Source organism: Pseudorasbora parva, chromosome 4, assembly GCF_024679245.1.
Source record: "Pseudorasbora parva isolate DD20220531a chromosome 4, ASM2467924v1, whole genome shotgun sequence".
Lineage (NCBI taxonomy): Eukaryota > Metazoa > Chordata > Actinopteri > Cypriniformes > Gobionidae > Pseudorasbora > Pseudorasbora parva.
Window position 1 is genome coordinate 12,224,489 of NC_090175.1, and position 24,520 is coordinate 12,249,008.

Below are 24,520 nucleotides of genomic sequence, written 5' to 3' on the forward strand. Positions count from 1 at the left end.
CACTCGCGGCAGATTAGATTTGCTGCCGCTAGGGTGCGTCTAGATTTCTAGATTTCTAGATTTCTCCTATTTCTAGGCTAGGAGAAAAAGTAGCCTGGATAAAATACTGATTGATTCGAATTTTCCAAAGAGAAGAAAGTTGTTCATCAATGGTTTGACAGATGTGTTCTTGAGTGCATGATTTGTATGTTTTTGATACGAATCGCTCGTGTTGCTTATCATCAAGTCGTCGAATTAAGCATGTATCATGTTGCCGTTCATACCGTCCAACTGGCAAGAAACTCAATTATATTTACTCGTCTAAGCCAGTTTTTACTCACATTTGGCACTTGGTGAGGGTTCATTTTGGACCCTGCTTGTCAGTGTTGCATATTTCTCTTTTTCGATTCATCCTGGATTCTGTGATCTGTCTGAGATTTGTTCAGTCGGTAAAAGAGAGAAGATGCCCTGCCAAAAATGCACGCACACACTTGAAATACCAATCAAGCAGTCAGTGTCCCGGCCAAGCCAAAGAATGCAGTGTGCATTAATTTGATTTGAGCAGAAAAAATCCATCACATAGTGTGCACGCTCTATCGCATATGTTTGTTGGAAAAATATCTCTGGTTGGTTTGGCATGATGTGTCTCCTGTCAAACACACTTCACCAGGCCATCCTGGACTCAATAATAGAGAGATTTTCTTGTTCTGCTGTTTTCGTTTTGTTCTGGTGTGCGTCGGTTCTTTGTTTACCCTGTTTCTTGTCGTGTCTTATTGGAAATAAATGCTCACAGCCTTTCGCTACACTCCTCTGTTTTTGTTGGTGGTCTCTGCTCGGTGTGAGAAAGGCCAAAGGGGCTTTCCCGTCCACTGACTGATCTGATAAAGAGCGATAGACCGAAGAGAGGGAGTGACTGGGAGATTGAAAGGGGGAAAACCAAGACGTGACCCTGCCTGACTGCCTGTGAACTCTTAAGAGAATATGATTTTGATACAACAAAACTGATACTGATTCTTCTCTCTGTCAATTTAACATTCAGCTGACCCTTTGCTAAACTTCACCCCCCTCGGTTAACAAAAGCTTAGCAAAATGCCCCGTGATTTCTGAACTGGTGAACTGCAGTTTTCAGTAAAGCTTTCCAAACACAGAAGACTTCCATATGCATAGATTAGAAAACGGCTGAAGATGATGTAAAAAAGTCAGTTTAATCATGATAACTCTATAATTAAAGGGTTAGTTCACCCAAAAATGAAAATGATGTCATTAATGACTCGGTTCATCTTCAGACACAGTTTAAGATATTTTAGATTTAGTCTGAGAGCGTATGCAAGTGTATGCACACTATACTGTCCATGTCCAGAATAAAAACATCACAGTAGTCCATATGAGACATCAGTGGGTTAATTAGAATCTCTTGAAGCATCGAAAATACATTTTGGTCCAAAAATAACAAAAACTACGACTTTATTCAGCATTGTCTTCTCTTCCGGATTTGTTTTCAATCCTCAAATAAAGATTCAAACGGTTTTGTATCAGCGGATTGATTCATGATTCGGATCGCCAATGTCACGTGATTTCAGCAGTTTGACACGCGATCCGAATCATGAATCAATCCGCTGATACAAAACCGTTTGAATCTTTATTTGAGGATTGAAAACAAATCCGGAAGAGAAGGCAATGCTGAATAAAGTCGTAGTTTTTGTTATTTTTGGACCAAAATGTATTTTCGATGCTTCAAGAGATTCTGATTAACCCACTGATGTCTCATATGGACTACTTTGATGATGTTTTTATTCCCTTTCTGGACATGGACAGTATAGTGTGCATACACTTGCATACGCTCTCGGACTAAATCCAAAATATCTTAAACTGTGTCTGAAGATGAACGGAGGTCTTACGGGTGTGGAACGACATTAGGGAGAGTCATTAATGACATCAACTTCATTTTTGGGTGAACTAACCCTGTAAATGTTTATTTTCTATATTTTCATTCCATCTCTATTTAGCTTTCATTTATTTTCGCTTTAGTTTTAATAACTTTAGTACTTATTTAAGCTTAACTTAAACACTTTAAACTTGAATTTATCATCTAATATTTATCTAATTTTTTTTTTTTTATATTAACAATAAAGATTTTTAATAGTTTAGTGCTACTAGAACAATAGCAACTGAACTGAAGTGGCTACTAACTAATGAAATAAATAGACATGAAATATTGATTTGCTTTTAAATAACTCTATTACGTGTGTAGAAAGAGAGCGTGGAGCCATAAAATGACACGAAACAGGCCTAGTGCTGCTTGAACAGAAGGAGAGTTTGTCATTGTTTGGCCAATGTGTGGTCCATGTGTTTTATTTTGGGGTAGAATGTCTGTGTATTTTATGCATTCCTTCATAAAACACTGTTCTGTCTCAGTTTTGCTTTGATTGTGTGTAAGCACGACATTATAACATCTCTCTCTCTGGTTCTCTATATCAGCGGATAACGCCTGTCTGTCTGAGCCGTGTTTGAACGGAGGCAGTTGTGTGGAGTCCAGTCAGGAATTTGAGTGCCAGTGTGCGCCAGGTTGGACAGGACCGTCCTGCAATATCAGTAAGCCAAATTCAGTCATTAATTCCTCACCCTAATGTCGTTCCACACCCGTAAGAAAATGTCACACAGTGCAGCTTTAAGGAACTATACAATTAGTATATCGTTTGGAAGAGAACATTAAAGGGTTAGTTCATCCAAAAATTCTGTCATTAATTCCTCACCCTAATTTCGTTCGACAACTGTAAGACCTCTGTTCATCTTCAGAACACAAATGAAGATATTTGTGTTGAAATCTGATGGCTCAGAAAGGCCTTCATTGACACCAATGTCATTTCCTCTCTCAAGACCCATAAAGGCACTAAAGACGTCGAAACAAAGCCCATCTCACTACAGCGGCTCTACAATCATCTTATGAAGCCATGAGAATAGTGTTTGTGCACAAAAAGAACTAAATAACGACTTATATAGTGATGGGCCGATTTCAAAACAAAGATTCAAACGGTTTTGAATCAGTGAATCGATTCATGATTCGGATCGCGTGTCAAACTGCAGAAATCACGTGACATTGGCGATCCAAATCATGAATCGATTCGCTGATTCATAACCGTTTGAATCTTTGTTATTAAATCGGCCCATCACTATATAAGTCGTTATAATGAAGGCCTTTCTAAACCATCAGATTTCAACAAAAATATCTTCATCTGTGTTCTGAAGATGAACGGAGGTCTTACGAGTGTCGAATGACATTAGGGTGAGAAATTAATGAGAGATTTTTCCTTTTTGGGTGAACTAACCCTTTAAATGAAACATAACTCAGACCTTTAGACGTCTCTTAAAATATGATGCCAATTTCCTCTGGGTTTTCCCTCTTCCTCAGATGAAGATGACTGCAGTCCAAACCCGTGCAATCACAGCGGCGTGTGTGTGGACCTGGTGGACGCTTTTAAGTGCATCTGCCCGGTGCAGTGGACCGGAAAGACGTGTCTCATTGGTGAGTGTCTCTTTTTTACCCCTCTCTGTGCCTCCTCTCCAGCACTGCGCCTTCCCCTCTCTTTCTTTGAGTCAGCCTGTGTTTGTCCAAAAATCCAATTTCCGTGGTAACCGAGTCCGCTTTGGAAGAATTTAAGTAACAGACCACCATGAGACCCCACCGCTGTTTCATACTAGAGTGCATTTACAGTCCATTAAAACACACACACATAATTGGGCAAATTCTTCAGAAACTTTTGGCTGTATGTGTATCTGTCTGATTGTAATATAGACTCCGCTCGTGCTGATTTTTGTTGTCATTTTTGGCCCAGATGCTAATGAGTGTGAGGAAAGCCCATGCATCAATGCCCACTCCTGCCGGAATCTGATTGGCGGATACTTCTGCGAGTGCCTCCCTGGTTGGACAGGACAAAACTGTGACATCAGTAAGTCTTTCATGACTTCTTAGGACCGGTTCACACAGAACGCAGTTTTGCTGTTAAAACGGCACGATTTTTTTTAAGTTTACGTTTTTTTAACTTGAGTGTCGCGGTTTTACAACGCCCGGTCATGGGTGAGACACGAGCCCAATGGTTAAAGACGCCCGTCTAGTGCGATTACATTAAAAAACAATGGAAAAGTAGCAATAGGAAAAACGCATTCTGTGTGAACGGCCTTGAGGAGCTCTAAAAGATGAGGATTGTGTTCATGGTCAACAAGAGTATTTCCAAATAAAGCAGCACAATTATATCAAGATGCTTCTATATCGCATAGAAATGTTGGGTAGATGTGTTAATACTTAGTGTTGTTATTGTTAACTAAAAAAAATAATTGTAATAAAACTGAAATAAAATATATTAAATTATATTAATAAAATATAATGTTAGATAAGTAAATTTAACTTAAAGCTGCTGTCCGTAACTTTTTTGGGTTAAAAATGATCCAAAATGAATTTGAGCAAGTACATAACCAGCATGTGTTCAAAACTATCTGCTTACCGTAGCTCGATTTACTAGCCTAGAAATGTAGACGCACCCTAACGGCAGCAAATCTAATCTGCTGCGAGTGTCGTCTAGCAACTCTCAATACCCTTCTGAGCTGTATACGCCAAACTCTGGTCGGGCCAATCACATCGTGTATAGAGTCGGTGGGCGGTGCTTAACATAATGACGGCCGAGTTGCGTTTGCGTGCTTCTAGTAAACACAGAAACTGGCGAACGGCGGTCTTTCGAATCAGCTTTGACCGCGACTCTGGAAGACTTGGAGTTAAGCTTTTCTCTGAGAAAAGAACAAAGAACGGCACGGAAGTCATTCTTAAAAAGGGAAGATGTGTTCGAGTTTTGCCGACCGGATACGGCGAATGTTTAATCTGTCAACTAGCTCTGCTTCACCTTCGTTGCTCTGGTTGGTTGTAGCGCTATCCAATCGAGTGCAGAGGGAGTTTGAAAGACAACCGTTTATCGGATTGGACATTTCAATGGTTGAATTAGGCTATGTAACAGTAGCACACTTGTTTGCTTAATTCACACAGTTATGGAGTTTTCTTTGTTGTGCCTTTCTCGTTTTATGGTAATAAAACTCATCAATATAACTCATTATTGTAAACATCAATTATTTTGTGCTAGCTCTGAGAGGAAGCAATTCACCTCTTCACATTAATTTGTTGGTATATGACGATTAGAAATGAACTACCGGTAGCCCTTATACACATTAAACTTATTCACGCAATGCTATTAACATTAACATTAACAAATTTGAAAAAGTACAAATTGCACGGTTTGACGTGAAAACAATTGTTTGATTTAATCATCGCGATTTATTGGAATGTTTTTTTTCCCCTTAGTTGGTCAGAACAAAAGTGTTTGTTATCTACTTACTTGTTCAGATGACATTCTTATGTCGGGTCATACTTTTAAACAGTAGCGTCTGTGTTTCTGAATGACAGTTCACACCGGCGCGGTGACTGACAGCTAGACATTCTCCTTAAAACATTCCTCCGCCATGTGCTCACGGAAAAATTGATAATTCCGTAAATAATTGCAATTGCAGTTTTCGAACAGAGACAGCGACAAAGAGGAAAAACTACGGACAAAATTTTAATGAAAATTTGAAAAGTTTAAATAATGAAGTTTAAGTTAGTTAGGTTTAAGTACTAAAATGACAAGCTAAAATAAAAAAAATTAAAGCTAATTAAAAATATTAAATACTATAATAGTAAATAAATTATTCAAAATAACACTTAATATTGCTGAAATATGTTTGTGAGTTTAGAAAAATTGTTTAGAAAAACTGTCCATCATTTTTGTCCTACTTTTCCAGCGAGCAGTGGTTTAGTGGGACAAAACGCAAGTTCTTTGAAATGAATCCGCTCCAAAAACTGATTCGCCAAATCGCTGAGTCATCATTCTAGTTTTCCTACTAATCCCAGCAGGACATTTGATCAATCTGTAGTAAAGACATGAATGATAACATCTCACATTTGTGCAGGGGGTTGAGACATGTTTTTGTTTTTTTACAGTGACCAGAGCCAGACTTATAATTTTCAATCTGATGAATTCCTGTACACTTACATTAAAGGAGGAGCCTGAGCAATAACTAGAGACTTTGCAACCACCTATAAACTGCTTTGTCTGTTAGTTTATTCAGTATTATGGCTAATTCTATTAGCGTTCAGCTGCTAAAAGAGTCTTGTACTCTTAGCCTTCTCTGTCTCGCATGTTTTACCTTGATTAAACCCAGCATTTTGTGCCCTAAAATCAGTGTGCGGGAAATGCAAAAAAAAGTGTGCATTGATCTGGGCCTGATACGGAGCCTAATGTTGCTTTCTTGGCATGATTTATGAAATGTGAACTGATATTTTGATGGATTACCCCCCGCAGATGTCAACGACTGCCATGGACAGTGTCTTAACGGAGGGGTGTGTAAGGTAAGGGCTCCATTGGTTTTGGCAGAGGTGAAAGCACCCCAGACTCTCTTTCTCCTGGTCTACCGCTCCGTTTCTATCACCTCCATCCATTCTTGTTTAAAAATAGCAAAAGCTGAGTCATGCTTTGGAGAATGTACATAAAGACAAAGTGGTCACAAAGACGGAACGAGTTTGTAAAACGATCAGATTACCATAAACATTCTTGTCTCCTGCCCTTGTCTCCTATTCATTGTTTTTTTTTTGCTCTTTTTGTATACTTTCCTCACTCGCTCTCAGTGCTGTAGTCCAGGCGGATACTTGTACAGCTGGAAAGCATTAGGACATTGTCTGAGCCAGTTAGCTATAAAAACACAGCGAGTAAAGTCCTAATCAGTACTGACAATCCCGTGTTTGATTTGATCAAATGCAACATGTTGTAATGGACTTTAGGATATTAGTCCCTTAGACTGCAAGACAATCAAATATCCTTAGCTGGGTGGGCGATGTTGTTTTTGCATAAACCTCACAAAATTGTTATTGGTTTTATGCTTAAAAGAAGAAAAAAAATTGTCAGTGGGCTAAGATAAATACGATTCAAGATATATTCTATGAAAAATGTCGTATCCAAAACATTTTACTGTAGAGCAAGTAAGAATTATTATTATGACTAATGTTTATTAAGTAATTAAGAAAAGGTTGGCAATAATTATTATCTTAATCTGTATGAAATAATAATATATTTATTATTAACATAATAATATTTAATTTTCCAAATAATACTAATAATTATTGCTAATATTATTTTAGTGCATAACAAGAATTAATGTTTTTTATAAATAATGATTAAATTATATTCGTTATGGTCAACATCATTATTATTATTATGAATAACCTGTCATCTTAATCTGTATGAAATAATAATATTAATTATTATAAAAATTTACAAATTATCAGAATTTTACTGTAACGGGTAAGAATTAAGAATATATAAACATAATTATTAAATATTATTATTATTATTACTATTACTATAAATATAACTATTATTTTACTGAATAAGAATATATAAAAGATAATAAATAATAATATACAAGAACATCAAATAAATATTAAATAATATTAATTATTTTCAAAATTTTGTTATGAAAAATAATAACTATTATTATTAATGTTGACAGTAATTTATTATTTATCATCTTAATCTGTATTAAATAATAATATAATAATTATCATTATGATTATTTAAATTATTATTATTATTATACTTTAACAGGTATGTATGTAGAAAATATATAATTTATATTATTGCAATTAATGTTGACAATAATTATCTTAATCTTCTGTATATATTAATAATAATAATAATAATGATAAAAATAATTTTAATAATAATAATAATTGAATGATAAATTATTATTATTATTTTACTCTATAACAACAAGTAAGAATTAAGAAAATATATAAATAATTATTAAATATCATTAGCAATAATTGTCAACATTATTGTTATTGTTAATAATAATAATTATTGATATTGCATTTGACAATATTATTGTTGTTATTATTATTATTATTATTATTAATGGTATTATTGTTTGATACTGATTAGTATTGTTTTTCTTTTTCTTCAGTGAATATACGGTAATGCCGTGCAGTCCTAACATGTCTCTCCCTCTGCGTGTCTCTCTCAGGATCTGGTCAGTGGATATCGATGTCTGTGCGCTCCAGGCTTTGCAGGTGAACACTGTGAGCGAGACGTGGACGAGTGCGCGAGTCGCCCCTGTCTAAACGGAGGGCGCTGCCAGGACGGCCTTAACGCATTCCAGTGTTTGTGTCCACCTGGTTTCTCAGGAGTCACGTGTCAGGTGAGCCATACACACCCATGCCAACACCGTTTGTGGTCATTGTTATATCGATAAATGTCTATATTGAATCAACACACACAAAATGGCTGAAGCAGGTGTAAGAGTCTGTGTGTGATTCTGTCTTCAGCTGGACATAGACTACTGTGAGAGCGGCCCGTGTCAGAACGGAGCACAGTGTTTTAGTTTGGCCTCGGATTACTACTGTAAATGTCCGGAAGATTATGAAGGCAAAAACTGCTCCCAACTCAAAGACCACTGCCTCATCACACCATGTCAAGGTAGGTGACCAAGAATATATTACTGATGAGATGGCCGTATCATTTAACACCCAGTCGTTCGTAGATAAGGAAACCATTTCGGGATGCCGCTAGTTAGTTCATCCAAAAATTCTGTCATTAATTCCTCACCCTAATGTCGTTCCACACCCGTCAGACCTCCGTTCATCTTCAGAACACAAATGAAGATATTTGTGTTGAAATCCAATGGCTCAGAAAGGCCTTCATTGACACCAATGTCATTTCCTCACTCAAAACCCATAAAGGCACTAAAGACGTCGAAACAAAGCCCATCTCACTACAGCAGCTCTACAATCATTTTATGAAGTGACGAGAATAGTGTTTGTGCACAAAAAGAACTAAATAACGACTTATATAGCGATGGGCCGATTTCAAAACAAAGTTTCGAACGGTTATGAATCAGCGAATCGATTCATGATTTGGACCGCGTGTCAAACTGCTGAAATCACGTGACATTGGCGATCCTATTCATGAAACTTTTCATGAATCATGAAGCCGTTCGAAACTTTGTTTTGAAATTAGATCATGAATTTTGGAATATGAATCAGTGAATCGATTCATGCGTGTCAAACTGCTGAAATCATGTGACATTGGCGATCCAAATCATGAATCAATACGCTGATTCATGACCGTTCGAATCTTTGTTTTGAAATCGGCTCATCGCTATACAGGGAGTGCAGAATTAACAGGCAAGTTGTATTTTTGAGGATTAATTTTATTATTGAACAACAACCATGTTCTCAATGAACACAAAAAAAAGTTTTCGTTTTTAGTTTTAGCTATTTTAGGGGGATATCTGTGTGTGCAGGTGACTATTACTGTGCATAATTATTAGGCAATTTAACAAAAAACAAATGTATACCCATTTCAATTATTTATTTTTACCAGTGAAACCAATATAACATCTCAACATTCACAAATATACATTTCTGACATTCAAAAACCAAACAAAAACAAATCAGTGACCAATATAGCCACCTTTCTTTGCAAGGACACTCAAAAGCCTGCCATCCATGGATTCTGTCAGTGTTTTGATCTGTTCACCATCAACATTGCGTGCAGCAGCAACCACAGCCTCCCAGACACTGTTCAGAGAGGTGTACTGTTTTCCCTCCTTGTAAATCGCACATTTGATGATGGACCACAGGTTCTCAATGGGGTTCAGATCAGGTGAACAAGGAGGCCATATCATTAGATTTTCTTCTTTTATACCCTTTCTTGCCAGCCACGCTGTGGAGTACTTGGACGCGTGTGATGGAGCATTGTCCTGCATGAAAATCATGTTTTTCTTGAAGGATGCAGACTTCTTCCTGTACCACTGCTTGAAGAAGGTGTCTTCCAGAAACTGGCAGTAGGACTGGGAGTTGAGCTTGACTCCATCCTCAACCCGAAAAGGCCCCACAAGCTCATCTTTGATGATACCAGCCCTAACCAGTACTCCACCTCCACCTTGCTGGCGTCTGAGTCGGACTGGAGCTCTCTGCCCTTTACCAATCCAGCCACGGGCCCATCCATCTGGCCCATCAAGACTCACTCTCATTTCATCAGTCCATAAAACCTTAGAAAAATTGTCTTGAGATATAGTCTTGAGATATTTCTTGGCCCAGTCTTGACGTTTCAGCTTGTGTGTCTTGTTCAGTGGTGGTCGACTTTCTGCCTTTCTTACCTTGGCCATGTCTCTGAGTATTGCACACCTTGTGCTTTTGGGCACTCCAGTGATGTTGCAGCTCTGAAATATGGCCAAACTGGTGGCAAGTGGCATCTTGGCAGCTGCACGCTTGACGTTTCTCAGTTCACGGGCAGTTATTTTGTGCCTTGGTTTTTCCACACGCTTCTTGCGACCCTGTTGACTATTTTGAATGAAATGCTTGATTGTTCGATGATCACGCTTCAGAAGCTTGGCTATTTTAAGACTGCTGCATCCCTCTGCAATATATCTCACTATTTTTGACTTTTCTGAGCCTGTCAAGTCCTTCTTTTGACCCATTTTGCCAAAGGAAAGGAAGTTGCCTAATAATTATGCACACCTGATATAGGGTGTTGATGTCATTAGACCACACCCCTTCTCATTACAGAGATGCACATCACCTAATATGCTTAATTGGTAGTAGGCTTTTCAGCCTATACAGCTTGGAGTAAGACAACATGCATAACGAGGATGATGTGGTCAAAATACTCATTTGCCTAATAATTCTGCACTCCCTGTATCGAGTGTAAGTCGTTATTTAGTTTTTTTTTGCGCAAAAACACTATTCTCATGGCTTCATAAAATGATTGTAGAGCCGCTGTAGTGAGATGGGCTTTGTATCGACGTCTTTAGTGCCTTTATGGGTCTTGAGAGAGGAAATTACATTGGTGTCAATGAAGATGAACGGAGGTCTTACGGGTGTCAAACAACATTATGGTGAAGAATTATTGACAGAATTTTCATTTTTGGGTGAACTAACCCTTTAAGGGTTGGTAACAGGAGTCAAACCTGAGATATTTGGTTTATGGTCAATGAATGATATCCATGTTAGACTCCAGGGGTCCTGATGTCCCCAGCTTTATTGAGTGCTAATCAGCGCTCTCAGACTCCAGATCTCGACCCTCATGTGTGGGGCTGTAAGATTATCTGGTCGGGTGCATACTGAGGTTTTAATGGGCACTCGAAATAGAAGTCGAGTCTTTTTTAGTCAGTGCGGCCGTAAGTCTATCCTCATCTCAAGGCCGCGCTGCGTTTGATGCCGTGCCATTGTGTACGCCGTAGCGTTGGTGATCGCTAACTCTAGTCTATTGGTCCCCTGGGATGTTTTACCATGGTAACAGCTAAGATATCGTTACACACTGCACATGCTAACCCGACGTGAGCTTACAGAGAGGGGAAAACCCCCCGCTAGTCAGACTACATGACGACTTTGCTAATTCTTAGCATGCCACTAAATGCTTTCATCATATTTGTCATCGTGAAAGAGATATTCTGATGGAGGCAGGGTTCCCACGGTCATGGAAAACCTGGAAAAAAAATTACATTTGAATTTACAGGCCTGGAAATGTTTCTAGTTTTCTAAACTTTGTAGTTTTGACATTTTTGTAGTTCTAAAATATTTCAGATTGCACAAATGGCTGGAAAGGTCATTGTTCAGATGACTTTTTGCTTTTAAAATGACTTAGATTTTGTTTAGATATTTTTGATCTAAAACTAGAGTAAATAGCAAAAATATTTATGAATAGTTATGAAATTATATTATTGATAATTATTAATACATTTACATTATTCATTATTATTAACTGTATTATTATTATTCTATTAATAATAATAATAATTATATTAATGATTATTTTACTACATAGCCATTAAGAATTAATAATTAATTATTATTATTATTTACTGTGAAACAAGTAGAATTGCAAAAATATTTAAATAATATAATAATAATAATAATATTAGTATAAATAAAAAAGTTATTATCTGTACTAATAATAAGTATATGAATAAAAAATATAATAATTATTAATTGTGTTATTCATTATAATCTTAATTAGTATGAAATAATGATACTACTACTACGAATAATAATTATTATTATTATTTTATTATTCATTATCATCTTAACTAGTATGCAATAATAAGGATACTACTACTACTACTACTACTACTAATAATAATGATAATAATAATATTTACTATTAGGTATAATGTGAAGATATTCCCTGCTGTAACTAAAACCAGTGTTGGATGGTTTTATTAGTTTCTAGCTGGTCTAAATTGTTGATCATCTGGTCTACCAGTCAGTGGACCTGATTTTTATCTGGTAGACCATCATGGTCAAAATTAGATCTAGACCACCTAGAATCTGCAACAACCAACTTTAAAAACGGACATAAGCTGTTAGCTGACGTTGTTTTCCAGCTGCAAAACCTTTCAAGATGGCACAAGCTTTCATTTTTACACAGACTTGTTCGTATAGCCGTCCCTTCGTGTGTGTAAAATGACTCTTGATAACTTATTTTCCCCCAGTGATTGACAGCTGCACAGTTGCCGTGGCGTCTAACAGCACCCCTGGTGGGACGCGGCTCATCTCCTCCAGTGTTTGTGGTCCTCACGGCCGCTGTCGAAGTCACGCCGGTGGCCATTTCAGCTGCGAGTGTCAGGACGGATTCACTGGAACATACTGCCATGAGAGTAAGCGCAACGCTCAGCCATCTTATCTGTTGTTGTCATTAGAAAGAACAGACTTTTTAACATAATGTCTCTCACTCTTTCCTCTCAGACATCAATGACTGTGAGAGTAGCCCCTGCCGCAATGGCGGTACTTGCATTGATAATATCAACACTTACCAGTGCATCTGTGCTGACGGATGGGAGGGACCCAACTGTGAGACCAGTGAGTGCATCTCTCCCTTCAATGGAGCGCAATCCTCAAACGTCTCTAATTTCTCTAATTATATTTAGCACTAAAACATTGTTTCCAAAACAGACATTGACGACTGCAGCATGAACCCCTGTCGGGACAGAGGAGTGTGCCGCGATCTGGTCAATGACTTTTACTGCGATTGTGAAAACGGCTGGAAGGGGAAGACCTGTCATTCACGTAAGCCCCGCCTCCTTTAAGAACATTTAACTAACTAAATGATGTACAAAAATAAAATAAAAAGAGAGATTTTGTTGTCAAGTAGATTCAAAATGTTTGACATAAGCTCTAAGATACAGTAAAAACCTAGCTTGTTTTGTTCAGTGTTATTTTAGTATCGTTAAGATTTTGAATTTTCGTTTCAATTTTGTATTTTCTGTTATCATTTTTTTAATAAATGTTTTTTGTGTTTTTTGTCATTTTTCTTTCGATATAGTTTTTATATAAATATTTTATTAAATGTCTATTTAGGTTTTAGGTTGATTAGTACGTTAGTACATCAAGTTGAACTAAATGAAAACAAAAAAATGCCTTTGCAAATAGTTTTTTTTGCATATATTTTAGTTAACAAAAACAATATTTAAACTTTTAATTCAATCTTTAGGGAATATGTTTTATATATGAATTAAATGTTTTAATAAATTTAATCTTTAATAAGGCTATTATTTTTAATTTATATAACAATTTATATCATTTTCTATAATAATACTTAAACAGCTAGATTGATCGACTCTATTTTAAACTATTTTAATGAATGAATTCCCTGAACATTTGAGTGATGGTGCAAATGAATAATTGAATTAGAGTTTGAATAGATTCATTTAAATGAACAGTTTGATCTCACTCATAAACAAATTAATCACGCTCTCTGACTCTAACGTCATTTTTGCAAAACACTTGTATCTCATAGTGTCGCAACTTTTTTTGACACTGAGATCAAAAAAAGGATTGCAGATCTAGTAAATCATGATATTCAGGATGTTGCTCAATTTTAAACAGGTGGAAAAATCTTCACAAATACATTGTGCATTGTTTATCTGAATGTCCATTTGTCTGACAGCTGATCTGTTGTCGTTTATAGGCGAGAGCCAATGTGACGAGGCTACTTGTAACAACGGTGGCACGTGTACTGACGAAGGCGACTCGTTTAAGTGCATGTGTGCTCTTGGATGGGAAGGCGCTACCTGTAATATAGGTGAGCGGCTAATGACCTGAATGGCCTTTTTTCTGAGCTCTGGGCTCTGAATCCGTTATAATGAAAGTTTTTTTTTTTCTGTAGCCAAGAACAGCAGCTGCCTGCCGAACCCCTGTGAGAACGGAGCCACGTGTGTCGTCACAGGTGACAGCTTCACCTGTGTCTGCAAAGAAGGCTGGGAGGGGCTCACCTGCAGCCAGAGTACGGCAAAACTTCCTGTTCCACTTCCTTACTACTTCCTGTCTTGACACCTGTCTACCTCCTGTTTCCAACTCTCACCTACTGCTGCTTAAGGTTCTCTTCCAAACTATATACTAATTGGATAGTTCCTTTAAGGGGTGGTTAAACAAAATTTCACTTTTCTAACTTTAGTTAGTGTGTAATGTTGCTGTTTGAGCAGAAACAACATCTGCAAAGTCAAAGTTTAAAGCAAAAGGAGATATTTGCTTTTAAAGAAATCACTTTCTAAGGACTACAGCCTTTTCCTCCAGACTCGCTGACATCAGTGGGTTCAATATTTACATAAACCCCTCCTCCGAGAATATTAAATAAGGGGGGCGAGGCCATTTTTTATTGCTGTGGAGAAGAGTAGGCTGTAGTGTGCTAGGCGGTTAGCCAATCACAACACAGCTGGGACAGCGAACCAATCTGAGCCAATTGTGTATTTTTGAGGGACCGGCTTCATAGAACCAGGAAACTATCAGACCGTTTTTACAAGGAGGGACAGAGCAGTGTAGAATAAAGGTAAAATATATGAACAAAAATTAAAATTTTTAAAAAAACGAAGCATGAACACTTGTTACAGTGTACCTTCGAAAGATTGTGTTTTACCACCCCTTTAAAGCTGAAGTGTGTCATTTCTACACCACAAGTGTCATCCCAAAATTGCTTACATATATAGTTTTCTCTGCATAATACACTGGCAGAGAAGAAAGTATTTTATCATAGAAAAATGACACACATCACCTTTACTTTTAGTTTGCAGACCCACACAGAATCTGCACCTCAGAACTCCAGGCTTTCCAAAATAAACACAGAAAACGCCCTGAATAGTCCCAGATTCTGTCTGTGCCTGTTTAATAGGTTCAGCTCAGATATCATTGGCAGACGTAACTGTGATGAATGATTGTTCAGGTGGGAAAATAATCTGCTATGCGACTAGGGGAACAATACTGCAACTGTTGACGTGTTGATTTCACTCCAGTGAGGAGTTTTTTTAGATGATTGTTTTTTGTATTATATCTCTATTCAATCTGTAATGACAAAATGTTCAATGTTTTGTTTTACAGATTCCAATGATTGCAACCCACAACCATGGTAAGCTTAGTTCTAAGTCAGCTTTTTACATTTTAATTAATTTAATTTAATAATTGTGTTTAATTTAATTTTATTTTATTTAAACTTATTTTAATGCAATCTAGTAACTTCATTTAATATCTTAATTTAGTAACTTGATTTAATACGTTTAATTTGATTTGATAGGTTTAACTTAACTTATTTTAACTTAATTTAACAAATTTAATCTTTAAAAATGATATATTTTAATTTAATAATAATATATATCAATAAAATATCCGTGATCACTATATAGCAACATTTACCCACATATAATTTTACTTTTACTTTCTGAACTTAAGTTTTAACTAAAGAAAAATGGTGGAAACTAGTTGGTATTAATCATAATCAGGTTTTTATTGTGAGCATTAACTGTACAATATAGTTTATACATATTTTGTGTATTGTTTTGTGTATTTTAAGACTGGCTTGCATGACAAAACTACATTTCCCATCATTCTCTGTGTGTACACAAGAATAGAAAAAATACATAAAGCATCAAATTAATAAAATAATAAATATTTTCATACAAAATAATATATTTTTTAAAATATTTATTATAAATTAATAATTGATTTGTTTATTTTTTGGCCATTTTCTTTCATTACAACTTAAACTCTTTCTGTGACAACGAGAGAAAGAATTGTTTAATATATATAAATTCAGACAAAAAATTATCCAAACTTGCAGAAATGTCCCTGGATGACTTGAAGGTAGCATGTGTCCTGTTGAACTTTGACCCCTTCTCTCATCCCGTGTTTCATCTTTGTGCAGCTATAACAGCGGTACGTGTGTCGATGGTGATAACTGGTACCGCTGTGAGTGTGCCAGTGGATTCGCAGGGCCGGACTGTCGCATCAGTGAGTGATTAATGACGCTTCATCTAATATATACTCTATGTACAGTCATATTCACACATAAGATGATGGTTTTACAGTAATGTCTAAATGTATGCGTCTCACCCTACAGACATCAACGAGTGCCAGTCGTCTCCCTGTGCATTCGGCTCCACGTGTGTCGATGAAATTAACGGCTACCGCTGCCTGTGTCCCCCCGGCAGGACCGGGTCCAGGTGTCAGGAAGGTACATGGCGTAGACTCCCATTATTCATGCTTGCTGCTTAATTAACATGAATATTATTAGTCGTGGTTATTATTGCTTATACAGAGTTTGAGATTCTTCAAAATCATAGATTAAAGGTGTCATGCACTGGCTTTTTTTAATTTTTTTTATACTGTTGTCTGAGGTCAACTAATGACGTTTGTGTGGTTTTTAAATTTCAAAAAGATCCTAACTAATAAGTAATAGGCTATTTTCTACACTGGTTTTGAGGCTCTCTCCTGAACGCTGGGTTTTGATGGGCGTGCCGCACTGGAGACTTGGACGTAAACGCCCACGGCTAGGATTAGATAAGATTTGCATATTTAATGAGCTTCAGGTCCCCTGTCAGTTCAGTTCACATGAGGGAGGGATCTTTTTGAAAGCGGCAACCGGAATGATTCTCTCGATCACAGGGCTCATAAACGTCTTTATAAAAACAAACACAATTATTTTTTTCTCATCCACCCGCGGTTGATTGGAATATTATTTTTGTATTACTGCTTGCCCGATCGGTGGATATAAGCGCGAACCACGCACGCACACAGACACAAAACAACACACAAACACACACACGCACTTCATTTAAAATAAAGTTTAACCACACATTCATAATATTATTATCCGAAGGAAGCTTATGCAGCGACTGTATTCCACGTGCTTATTATCCTGTAGAGGTGTGTTTCGTCAGTCGATGACGTCAAGATGCGAACACAGATCGTTTTCTGGGCCTGGTGTCTATAAAAGCTTTTCTTTGACTAACAATGAAGTTTTCAGCTCTGAAACTTACAGGATATTCTTATATTACTATGACCTTTTATATATCAAAAGCTCAAGGGAAAGGTGATTTCTCAATTCATCACCCCTTTAAGACATTAGAATTGACACCTTAAATCATGCATTTATTAGGGGAACTTTTCTGTCCCCTAATTGAAATGTAATCAATTTATTTTGTTGCTCTAGATTTAAATGATATATTATAAGAGCTTTTAAACTTTTATTGTTGTCTTTTGTGTTCATTTAAAAAAAAATATAATAATCATGATCATAGATCCCATATTATTATACTGCATAGATCCCATATTATTATACTTTTTGACTGTGACTATCATGTTATTATGGTGATATTTTTTAGTCATGATGTCAGAAGAATTAGATGTCGTTACTGAAACCCTCAGTATTTTAATAATTTTTTATTCTAGATTAAAAATATATATTATAAAGGTTTTACACATTTTGTTGTGACTATTACCAAAACCCTTAGTAATTTAATTCTAATTTGGTTTAATTTTCCTAATTTAATTTTAATCATTTTTATATAATTAAATCATTTTAGTATTTAAATAGTAACTATAATTCTTAATAATAAATCAATTTCTTTGTATTTTTTAATAAGTTCTGAGTACTAGCTAACGTATTGTATTAGTTAGATCAACACTAAATATTTTCTATAAAAAAATAAATAAATAAAAACATTATTACCATCACAAATTGAACATAAATGAACCATAATTTGAAGAAGTTTAATTTTTAAAGATTTTTAAATAGTCAAAAGTGGCCATAATTACAAAAATAAAAAGTGTTAATGTCACATGATTTCTAAAATGGCTTGTTTTTCCTCTTAGTGACCGGACGTCCGTGTGTGGCTGGAGGTCGGATCGCTGTAGACGGAGCAAAGTGGGCCGAAGACTGCAACACCTGTTACTGTCAAAAGGGGGTCGTCACCTGTACTAAGGTAAGTTTTGTAGCTGATGTTTAACTGTTGACAGATATTAAAGGCTTCACCCAAAAACGAAAATTCAGTCATTAATTCCTCACCCTAATGTCGTTCGACACTCGTAAGACCTATGTTCATCTTCAGAACACAAATGAAGATATTTTTGATGAAATCTGATGGCTCAGAAAGGCCTTCATTGACACCAATGTCATTTATGAATCAGTGAATAATTCATGAATAGGATCGCCAATGTCACGTGATTTCAGCAGATTGACATGCGATCCGAATCTTGAATCGATTCTCTGATTCATAAATGACATTGGTGTCAATGAAGGCCTTTCTGAGCCATCAGATTTCATCAAAAATATCTTCATTTGTGTTCTGAAGATGAACGGAGGTCTTACAGGTGTCGAACGACATGAGGGTGAGGAATTAATGACTGAATTTTCATTTTTGGGTGAACTAACCCTTTAATAGTGATGCATTATCGTCTCTGAATTTGTGATCTTAAAATACTCACGCTTCCTTCCTCTGGCTGTCAGCTGTGGTGTGGCCCTAAACCTTGCCGTATGCTTGGCTCCGGGCGAGGAGACTGTCCTCTGGGTCAGCTGTGTGTGCAGCTACGGGAAGAGCAGTGTTTTGTAAAGCCCTGTTCGTCACAGGGCGAGTGCCGGTCCGCTCACCGGCCGGCCGTACGAGCACGCTGTCACCCCGAGAGCGACTGCGCCAACGTCACCTTTACCTTCAACAAGGACACCATGCCACAGGTGAGACTGATAGTCAAAGTTTGGTGATATGGTTGCATACAGTCAATTAATGTTCTTATTATATGATGTCTGTAATGGGTGTATATGTACTTTGGCTCTCAGGGAGTGACGGTGGAGCAGGTGTGTCGTGAGCTGAGACATCTGTATGTGACCAAGAATGTTTCGACTGAGTTTTCCATCTCTTTGACCTGTGAACTCTCTTCCGCCGCTAACAATGAGATTCATGTGGCCATCGTAAGTGATCTAACACGATATTTAATTGGTTAGAAATATCTTTTTTGTGAGTGAACTTTCTATACAATGCTTTAGTATCCTTATAGTAATAAAGAAGATATGAAAATCATACATACAAGGCACAAAATTAACTTTTTTGCTCACAAGCCACTGTGGCTCGTTGTTTTCCAAAGTTACTTGATACTCAGCCTTTACACTGTCCACAATTTTGACATCGATACCATGGAGAAAATTTGCCATATAGATATTTTTAATGTTATTTCATAATTTGGCAGCAGGTATATTAGGCATATGTCACTTTAAGACCTTATACATGGATCCATTATACCGTTACACGTTTTCTTTCTCAGCTGTTTACGTTCACTTAAAACATAACTGACTGTGTTTGCGTGAATACTCGCAAACACTGGCATTTTGACATTTTGTGTGTATTTGGCTGTTTAAGCTCAATTAACAGCAAAAAACAACTTAATTTAGTGCTGAGAGGCTGCTTTATGTATGTGCTCTTTGGGTGTGAGCACAAAATCTGTGGGAAAAAGTAAAATTCTGTGCACTCCCACACCAAAATTCAAGCCCTGTAACACCAACAATATTCATCCAGAGCAACTGCAACGAGTGAGTGAAGGCGGCTGTGTGTGCAACTCGCTGTCGGAGAGATGAGAGAGAGAGAGAGAGAGAGAGAGAGAGAGAGAGAGAGAGAGAGAGAGAGAGAGAGAGAGAGAGAGAGAGAGAGAGAGAAAGCAGCTGTTCCATGCAGTATTTTTCGATACATATCAAATCCAGTATCGATATGTATCAAAAAATCTCCATTGCAGTTAGTTTATTTTTTCAGGTGCCTAAAAAGACTTGTATATATTATATATAAAATTCAACCCGTCAAAGTGGCTGTGTTACACGCCATATATAAATATATATAGCTTCAGTTGCAAAAAGAAACTAAATCTGTCTAGGTCAGAATTTGTTTTTTAAAGGAAATATTGTGCTTTCCAGCATGTGACTGAGGATGGTATTCACGGCAGAGTTCCTGTTAAAGAGATCACGGACAGCATCATCGATCTGGTGAGCAAACACAGCGCGAACAGCACCATCATCGGCTCCATCGCTGAGGTCCGCGTGCAGCGCAAACAACCACAAAACCCCAACGGTGAGACACCACAGGAAGTCTTTAAAACCTTACAGGAAGTAGCCGTAGGTCAAAATGATGGATCCTGTGTGTGTGTGTGTGTGTGTGTGTGTGTGTGTGTGTGTGTGTGTGTGTGTGTGTGTATACAGTATTCAATTACCTGAGATGTCTGAAAAATGTTAAGATTTTGTTTATATTAAATTTAATAACAAATAAAGTATCGATTAATACTAAGATATCGATAAATACTAAATTCTTTGCACACAATGAAGGGATGTCATATTTTGCAAGCTTATTTGTATTAATCTAAGTTTTCATTGGTTCTGGTTCAGTAGACTACTTGGTGCCGTTGCTGGTTTCCATAGTGACGGCGATCTGGGTTTTGGCCCTGGCGTCTGTGTTCCTGTGGTGTTTTCGGCATCGCCGCAAACAAAGCTCCGGCTCCACCGCGATCAACCCCTCCGCCCCCTTCACCACAGGAAGCGCAGAAGAAAACACGGTGAACAACGCCCGTGAGCAGCTCAACCAGATCAAGAACCACATCGAGAAGAACGCATCTAACGGCAGCCTGCCAGGAAAAGAGCACCTCTGCGACGACAAGAACACCGTCAACGCCAAAATCAGGACGCATTTCTCCGAATCCGCCAGACTGGCGCAGGACGACTCCAACACGCGGCTGCAGAAGGCACGCTTTCCTCGGCAGCCGGCCTACATGCTGGTGGACCGAGACGACAGGCTCAGCTCCAACGGCACGGACGCAAAAAACCCGCACTGGACTGATAAACGCGACAACAGAGACCTGGAGTCGCAGCACAGAGCTCCGGATTCACAGCAAAGAGATCTGGACACGCAACACAGCTTGCACAAAATGGAGTTTATCGTATAACAATCACTGACGACGTCTCAAAAGCTCAACGGATAGCGAATAAATCAAAAAGCTTATGACTGTGACGACAAGTCCGGACAGTATTTGTTCAGGCGTTGCGCTGCAGTGGACCACAGGCTGGTCCGCTTTCTTTTTTTGTGCGCCAGTCATAAAAAGACATTAACCTGTGCAGAACTTCTAGCCTGAAGCACAAAACCTGAACGAGAATGTAATTGGCTCAAATCTGCGAATTGCGTGAATCTCACAAAAACATGTCCAGGTCATGTTTCAACCCAGAATTCATAGACATTATGATATTATTTGAATGACAATTAAGCACATTTGTCTCCTGAATTCCCATTATAGTATTTTTGCAATTATTATTTTTTTCCAAAAGTGAAATACTGCTGTTTTATACAGTAAAAAAATACTAGTATTTTTTTCGACATAAATTTAGAGGAACGTTTTTCCTTCACGTTCTTGAAAGGTTTTGTGTACAGAAACGATCCCTGTTCACACGGATCCACGAAAACGACAAAAAATGCTGTATTAATTATGCCAGGTCAGTAGATGGCGATGTCACTTAGTAAAGAAACACTACACGCCTATAGACTGAACACATAATACGCATGTGCGTGACGTCATCGTTTTCACATATTCGCGTTTTTGTAGTTTACACTGAGACGATAACTATCGTTTTCAAAAACTTGCACTTTGAAACACGCTTTCAAAAGCTTTTGTTTTCAGGTCCCCAAAACGCTGTCGTCGTGTAAATGAACAGCCAAAATGCATAAAAAGGTTTCAGTTTTTTATTGTAACCGGTGTCAAACAGCCCCTAAAGGCAGTACAATAAATTCTACAGTAAAAATAACCTACCATTATTCAGGTTTTTCAAAATTAACATTACATTAATTAAAATCATGCTTGAATTTTGCTGTTTTTTTGCATTGCGGAAATGAGAATTGCAGGGTAATGTGCTTAAACTTTATAGTGCTAAACATAGGTTGTGAAAAATATAGTTTGTTTTTACTTTCTTATGACTTTGGGATGAAATTAGCCATGGAAATGTTCCTGAGGGTTTCGTGAGTATCACCCAATTGTTGAACTGAATGGCACGTGCAGACTGTATTCAATTTCAGAACGTAATGCACCAGAAATAGCTCGTGAATCATTTCCAAAAATCAAAATGTGCTTGAAGATTGTATTTAACTCCCATTTATTGGGTATTTACTGGATTTTATTTTCCCGCTCTTTCCAGCAGTTCATTTTTATTTATTCTGCTCTCTTTTTTTTCTTTTTTACATGTGTACAGTCATGCTTAGGAGTTACTGTCTATATGAAGAAATTCACTGTCAATTTAGATGTTGTATAGATGACTTTGTACATATTTTCTAATTAATCATTGTGTATATTTGATTTATTAACTTAATAATCGAGAGCCTATCGTTTGTTTTTATTTATATACATTGTTTAGGTTTGATAATGTGTCCGATCTTTGTATTTTTGGATGGAAAATATTGTCTCTTGTTTCTGAAATGCCAAAATAATAGTTTATTTTTGAAGAATAGCTTGTTTATTTGTGTCTAAATCCAGAATACAATGTGCAATGTCTGTTGAGAAAACGTGCATGGCTTGTGTTTGTAATGTCCTGAGACGTAGGCTAGATGGGTTTTCCATCTAGTGTTGACTGATGCAGATACACTTTTCTAGTTGTTATGACTTTAAAACCATTCCTAAACATTTTTAACATAATTTTCTGCTCATAGCTGTGTTAAATGAATTCGGCAGCCCAGGATATCAAACAACGCTTGTCCAGAGTTTTCTGGTAAACCACAGTATTCAAATGAACTTAAACCAAAACGTCTAAAGGGAACCAGCAGTATTAGAAGTGCAATGTAATGTGAAATATGAAGAAAACAGATTTGAATGTGATAAGCGAGACAAACATGAAATCAACTTAGTTTTAGTAGACCATTTTTATTAATTGTACAAGACAATAGGACTGTGGGGCTTTTCTGCTTCAGTCCCACTTGCGATCTGTGTTACTACTGCCATGTTGTCTAGAGTTTGTTGAATTCCTTTAAATGTTTATTTCTTGTGTTTGTCTATGAAATTCTTCTATGAAAAAGCAGAGCCATGAAAACAAATCATCCTGGGGTTTGTCAAAACATTTATTTTGATTTTTATTCAGTTGTTGTCATTTGGATCCCTAAATCAAATAAAATTTCACTTGAATGTTTAGAATTTAGGAATTTGATTTTTCTTTTTCGGAAACTATCTAACGAGTTTTAGTTTGTGGCAAATATTATAACTTGATAATAATTTAAAGCAAGCTCTATGGTGTAAAGAATAATCCTAAACTGAGCATTATGCCATAAAAAAATACATTTTTATATTATAAAATATTTCATTGGATAAATATTTGTCTTGTGTAAGGTGAAACTGGCTGACATAATGAGGCCTGATTTGTGAGTGAATCATTCTTTGAGTCAGTTCATTTAAATGAATCAGTTGAATGGGTTCACAAATTTGTCTGAATGATTCATTGAATGATAAATAATACTTACCCAGTATTCACTAACAATTGATGAAAAGATCATGTAAAATCATTATCATATTTACAACCTTGTATTAAATACGAATAATCATTTTGACAGCACTAATATAGGTTCATATATATATATATATATATATAGAGAGAGAGAGAGAGAGAGAGAGAGAGAGAGAGAGAGAGAGAGAGAGAGAGAGAGAGAAAGAGAAATGTACATGGTTGTGTTAGATGCGATTAATCGTAATTAATCAACAAACTTGTATATAACATGATTAATCGATTTTACAGCACTAATATAGATTTATATACAATGATCAGGCATAACATTATGACCTAATATTGTGTTGGTTTCCCTTTTGCTGCCAAAACAGCCCTGACCCGTTGAGACATGGACTCCTCTAGACCCCTGAAGATATATCTGGCACCAAGATGTTAGCAGCAGATCCTTTAAGTCCTGTAAGTTGCGAGGTGGTGCCTCCATGGATCGGACTTGTTTTTTCAGCTCATCCCACAGATGCTTGATTGGATTGAGATCTGGGGAATTTGGAGGCCGAGTCAACACCTCAAACTCATTATTGTGCTCCTCAAACCATTCCTGGACCATTTCTGCTCTGTTGCAGGAGCATTATCTGCTGGAAGAGCCACAGCCACCAGGAATACTGTAAAGGCTGCACATGGTCTGCAGCAATGCTTAG

General features: G+C 37.0%; 1 protein-coding gene across 2 annotated transcripts in view; it reads left to right on the forward strand.

The window, feature by feature from the left end:
- Window positions 1-23,509, forward strand: part of jag1a (jagged canonical Notch ligand 1a) — a 40,995-nt gene extending 17,486 nt beyond the window's left edge. Inside the window, exons 8-26 of one of the 2 annotated variants that reach the window (XM_067440931.1) lie at window positions 2,458-2,571; window positions 3,389-3,502; window positions 3,813-3,926; window positions 6,360-6,406; window positions 8,077-8,250; window positions 8,378-8,528; window positions 12,547-12,711; window positions 12,800-12,913; window positions 13,007-13,120; window positions 14,022-14,135; window positions 14,220-14,336; window positions 15,425-15,452; window positions 16,245-16,330; window positions 16,440-16,553; window positions 18,194-18,303; window positions 18,828-19,052; window positions 19,155-19,286; window positions 20,277-20,430; window positions 20,742-23,509. In XM_067440931.1, the coding sequence (XP_067297032.1) occupies window positions 2,458-2,571; window positions 3,389-3,502; window positions 3,813-3,926; window positions 6,360-6,406; window positions 8,077-8,250; window positions 8,378-8,528; window positions 12,547-12,711; window positions 12,800-12,913; window positions 13,007-13,120; window positions 14,022-14,135; window positions 14,220-14,336; window positions 15,425-15,452; window positions 16,245-16,330; window positions 16,440-16,553; window positions 18,194-18,303; window positions 18,828-19,052; window positions 19,155-19,286; window positions 20,277-20,430; window positions 20,742-21,295 (2,741 nt within the window). In that variant the 3' untranslated portion in view covers window positions 21,296-23,509. The remainder of the gene's footprint in view (window positions 1-2,457; window positions 2,572-3,388; window positions 3,503-3,812; window positions 3,927-6,359; window positions 6,407-8,076; window positions 8,251-8,377; window positions 8,529-12,546; window positions 12,712-12,799; window positions 12,914-13,006; window positions 13,121-14,021; window positions 14,136-14,219; window positions 14,337-15,424; window positions 15,453-16,244; window positions 16,331-16,439; window positions 16,554-18,193; window positions 18,304-18,827; window positions 19,053-19,154; window positions 19,287-20,276; window positions 20,431-20,741) is intronic. The other variant, XM_067440932.1, reaches the window with a different exon arrangement.
- Window positions 23,510-24,520: the final 1,011 nt, after the last annotated feature.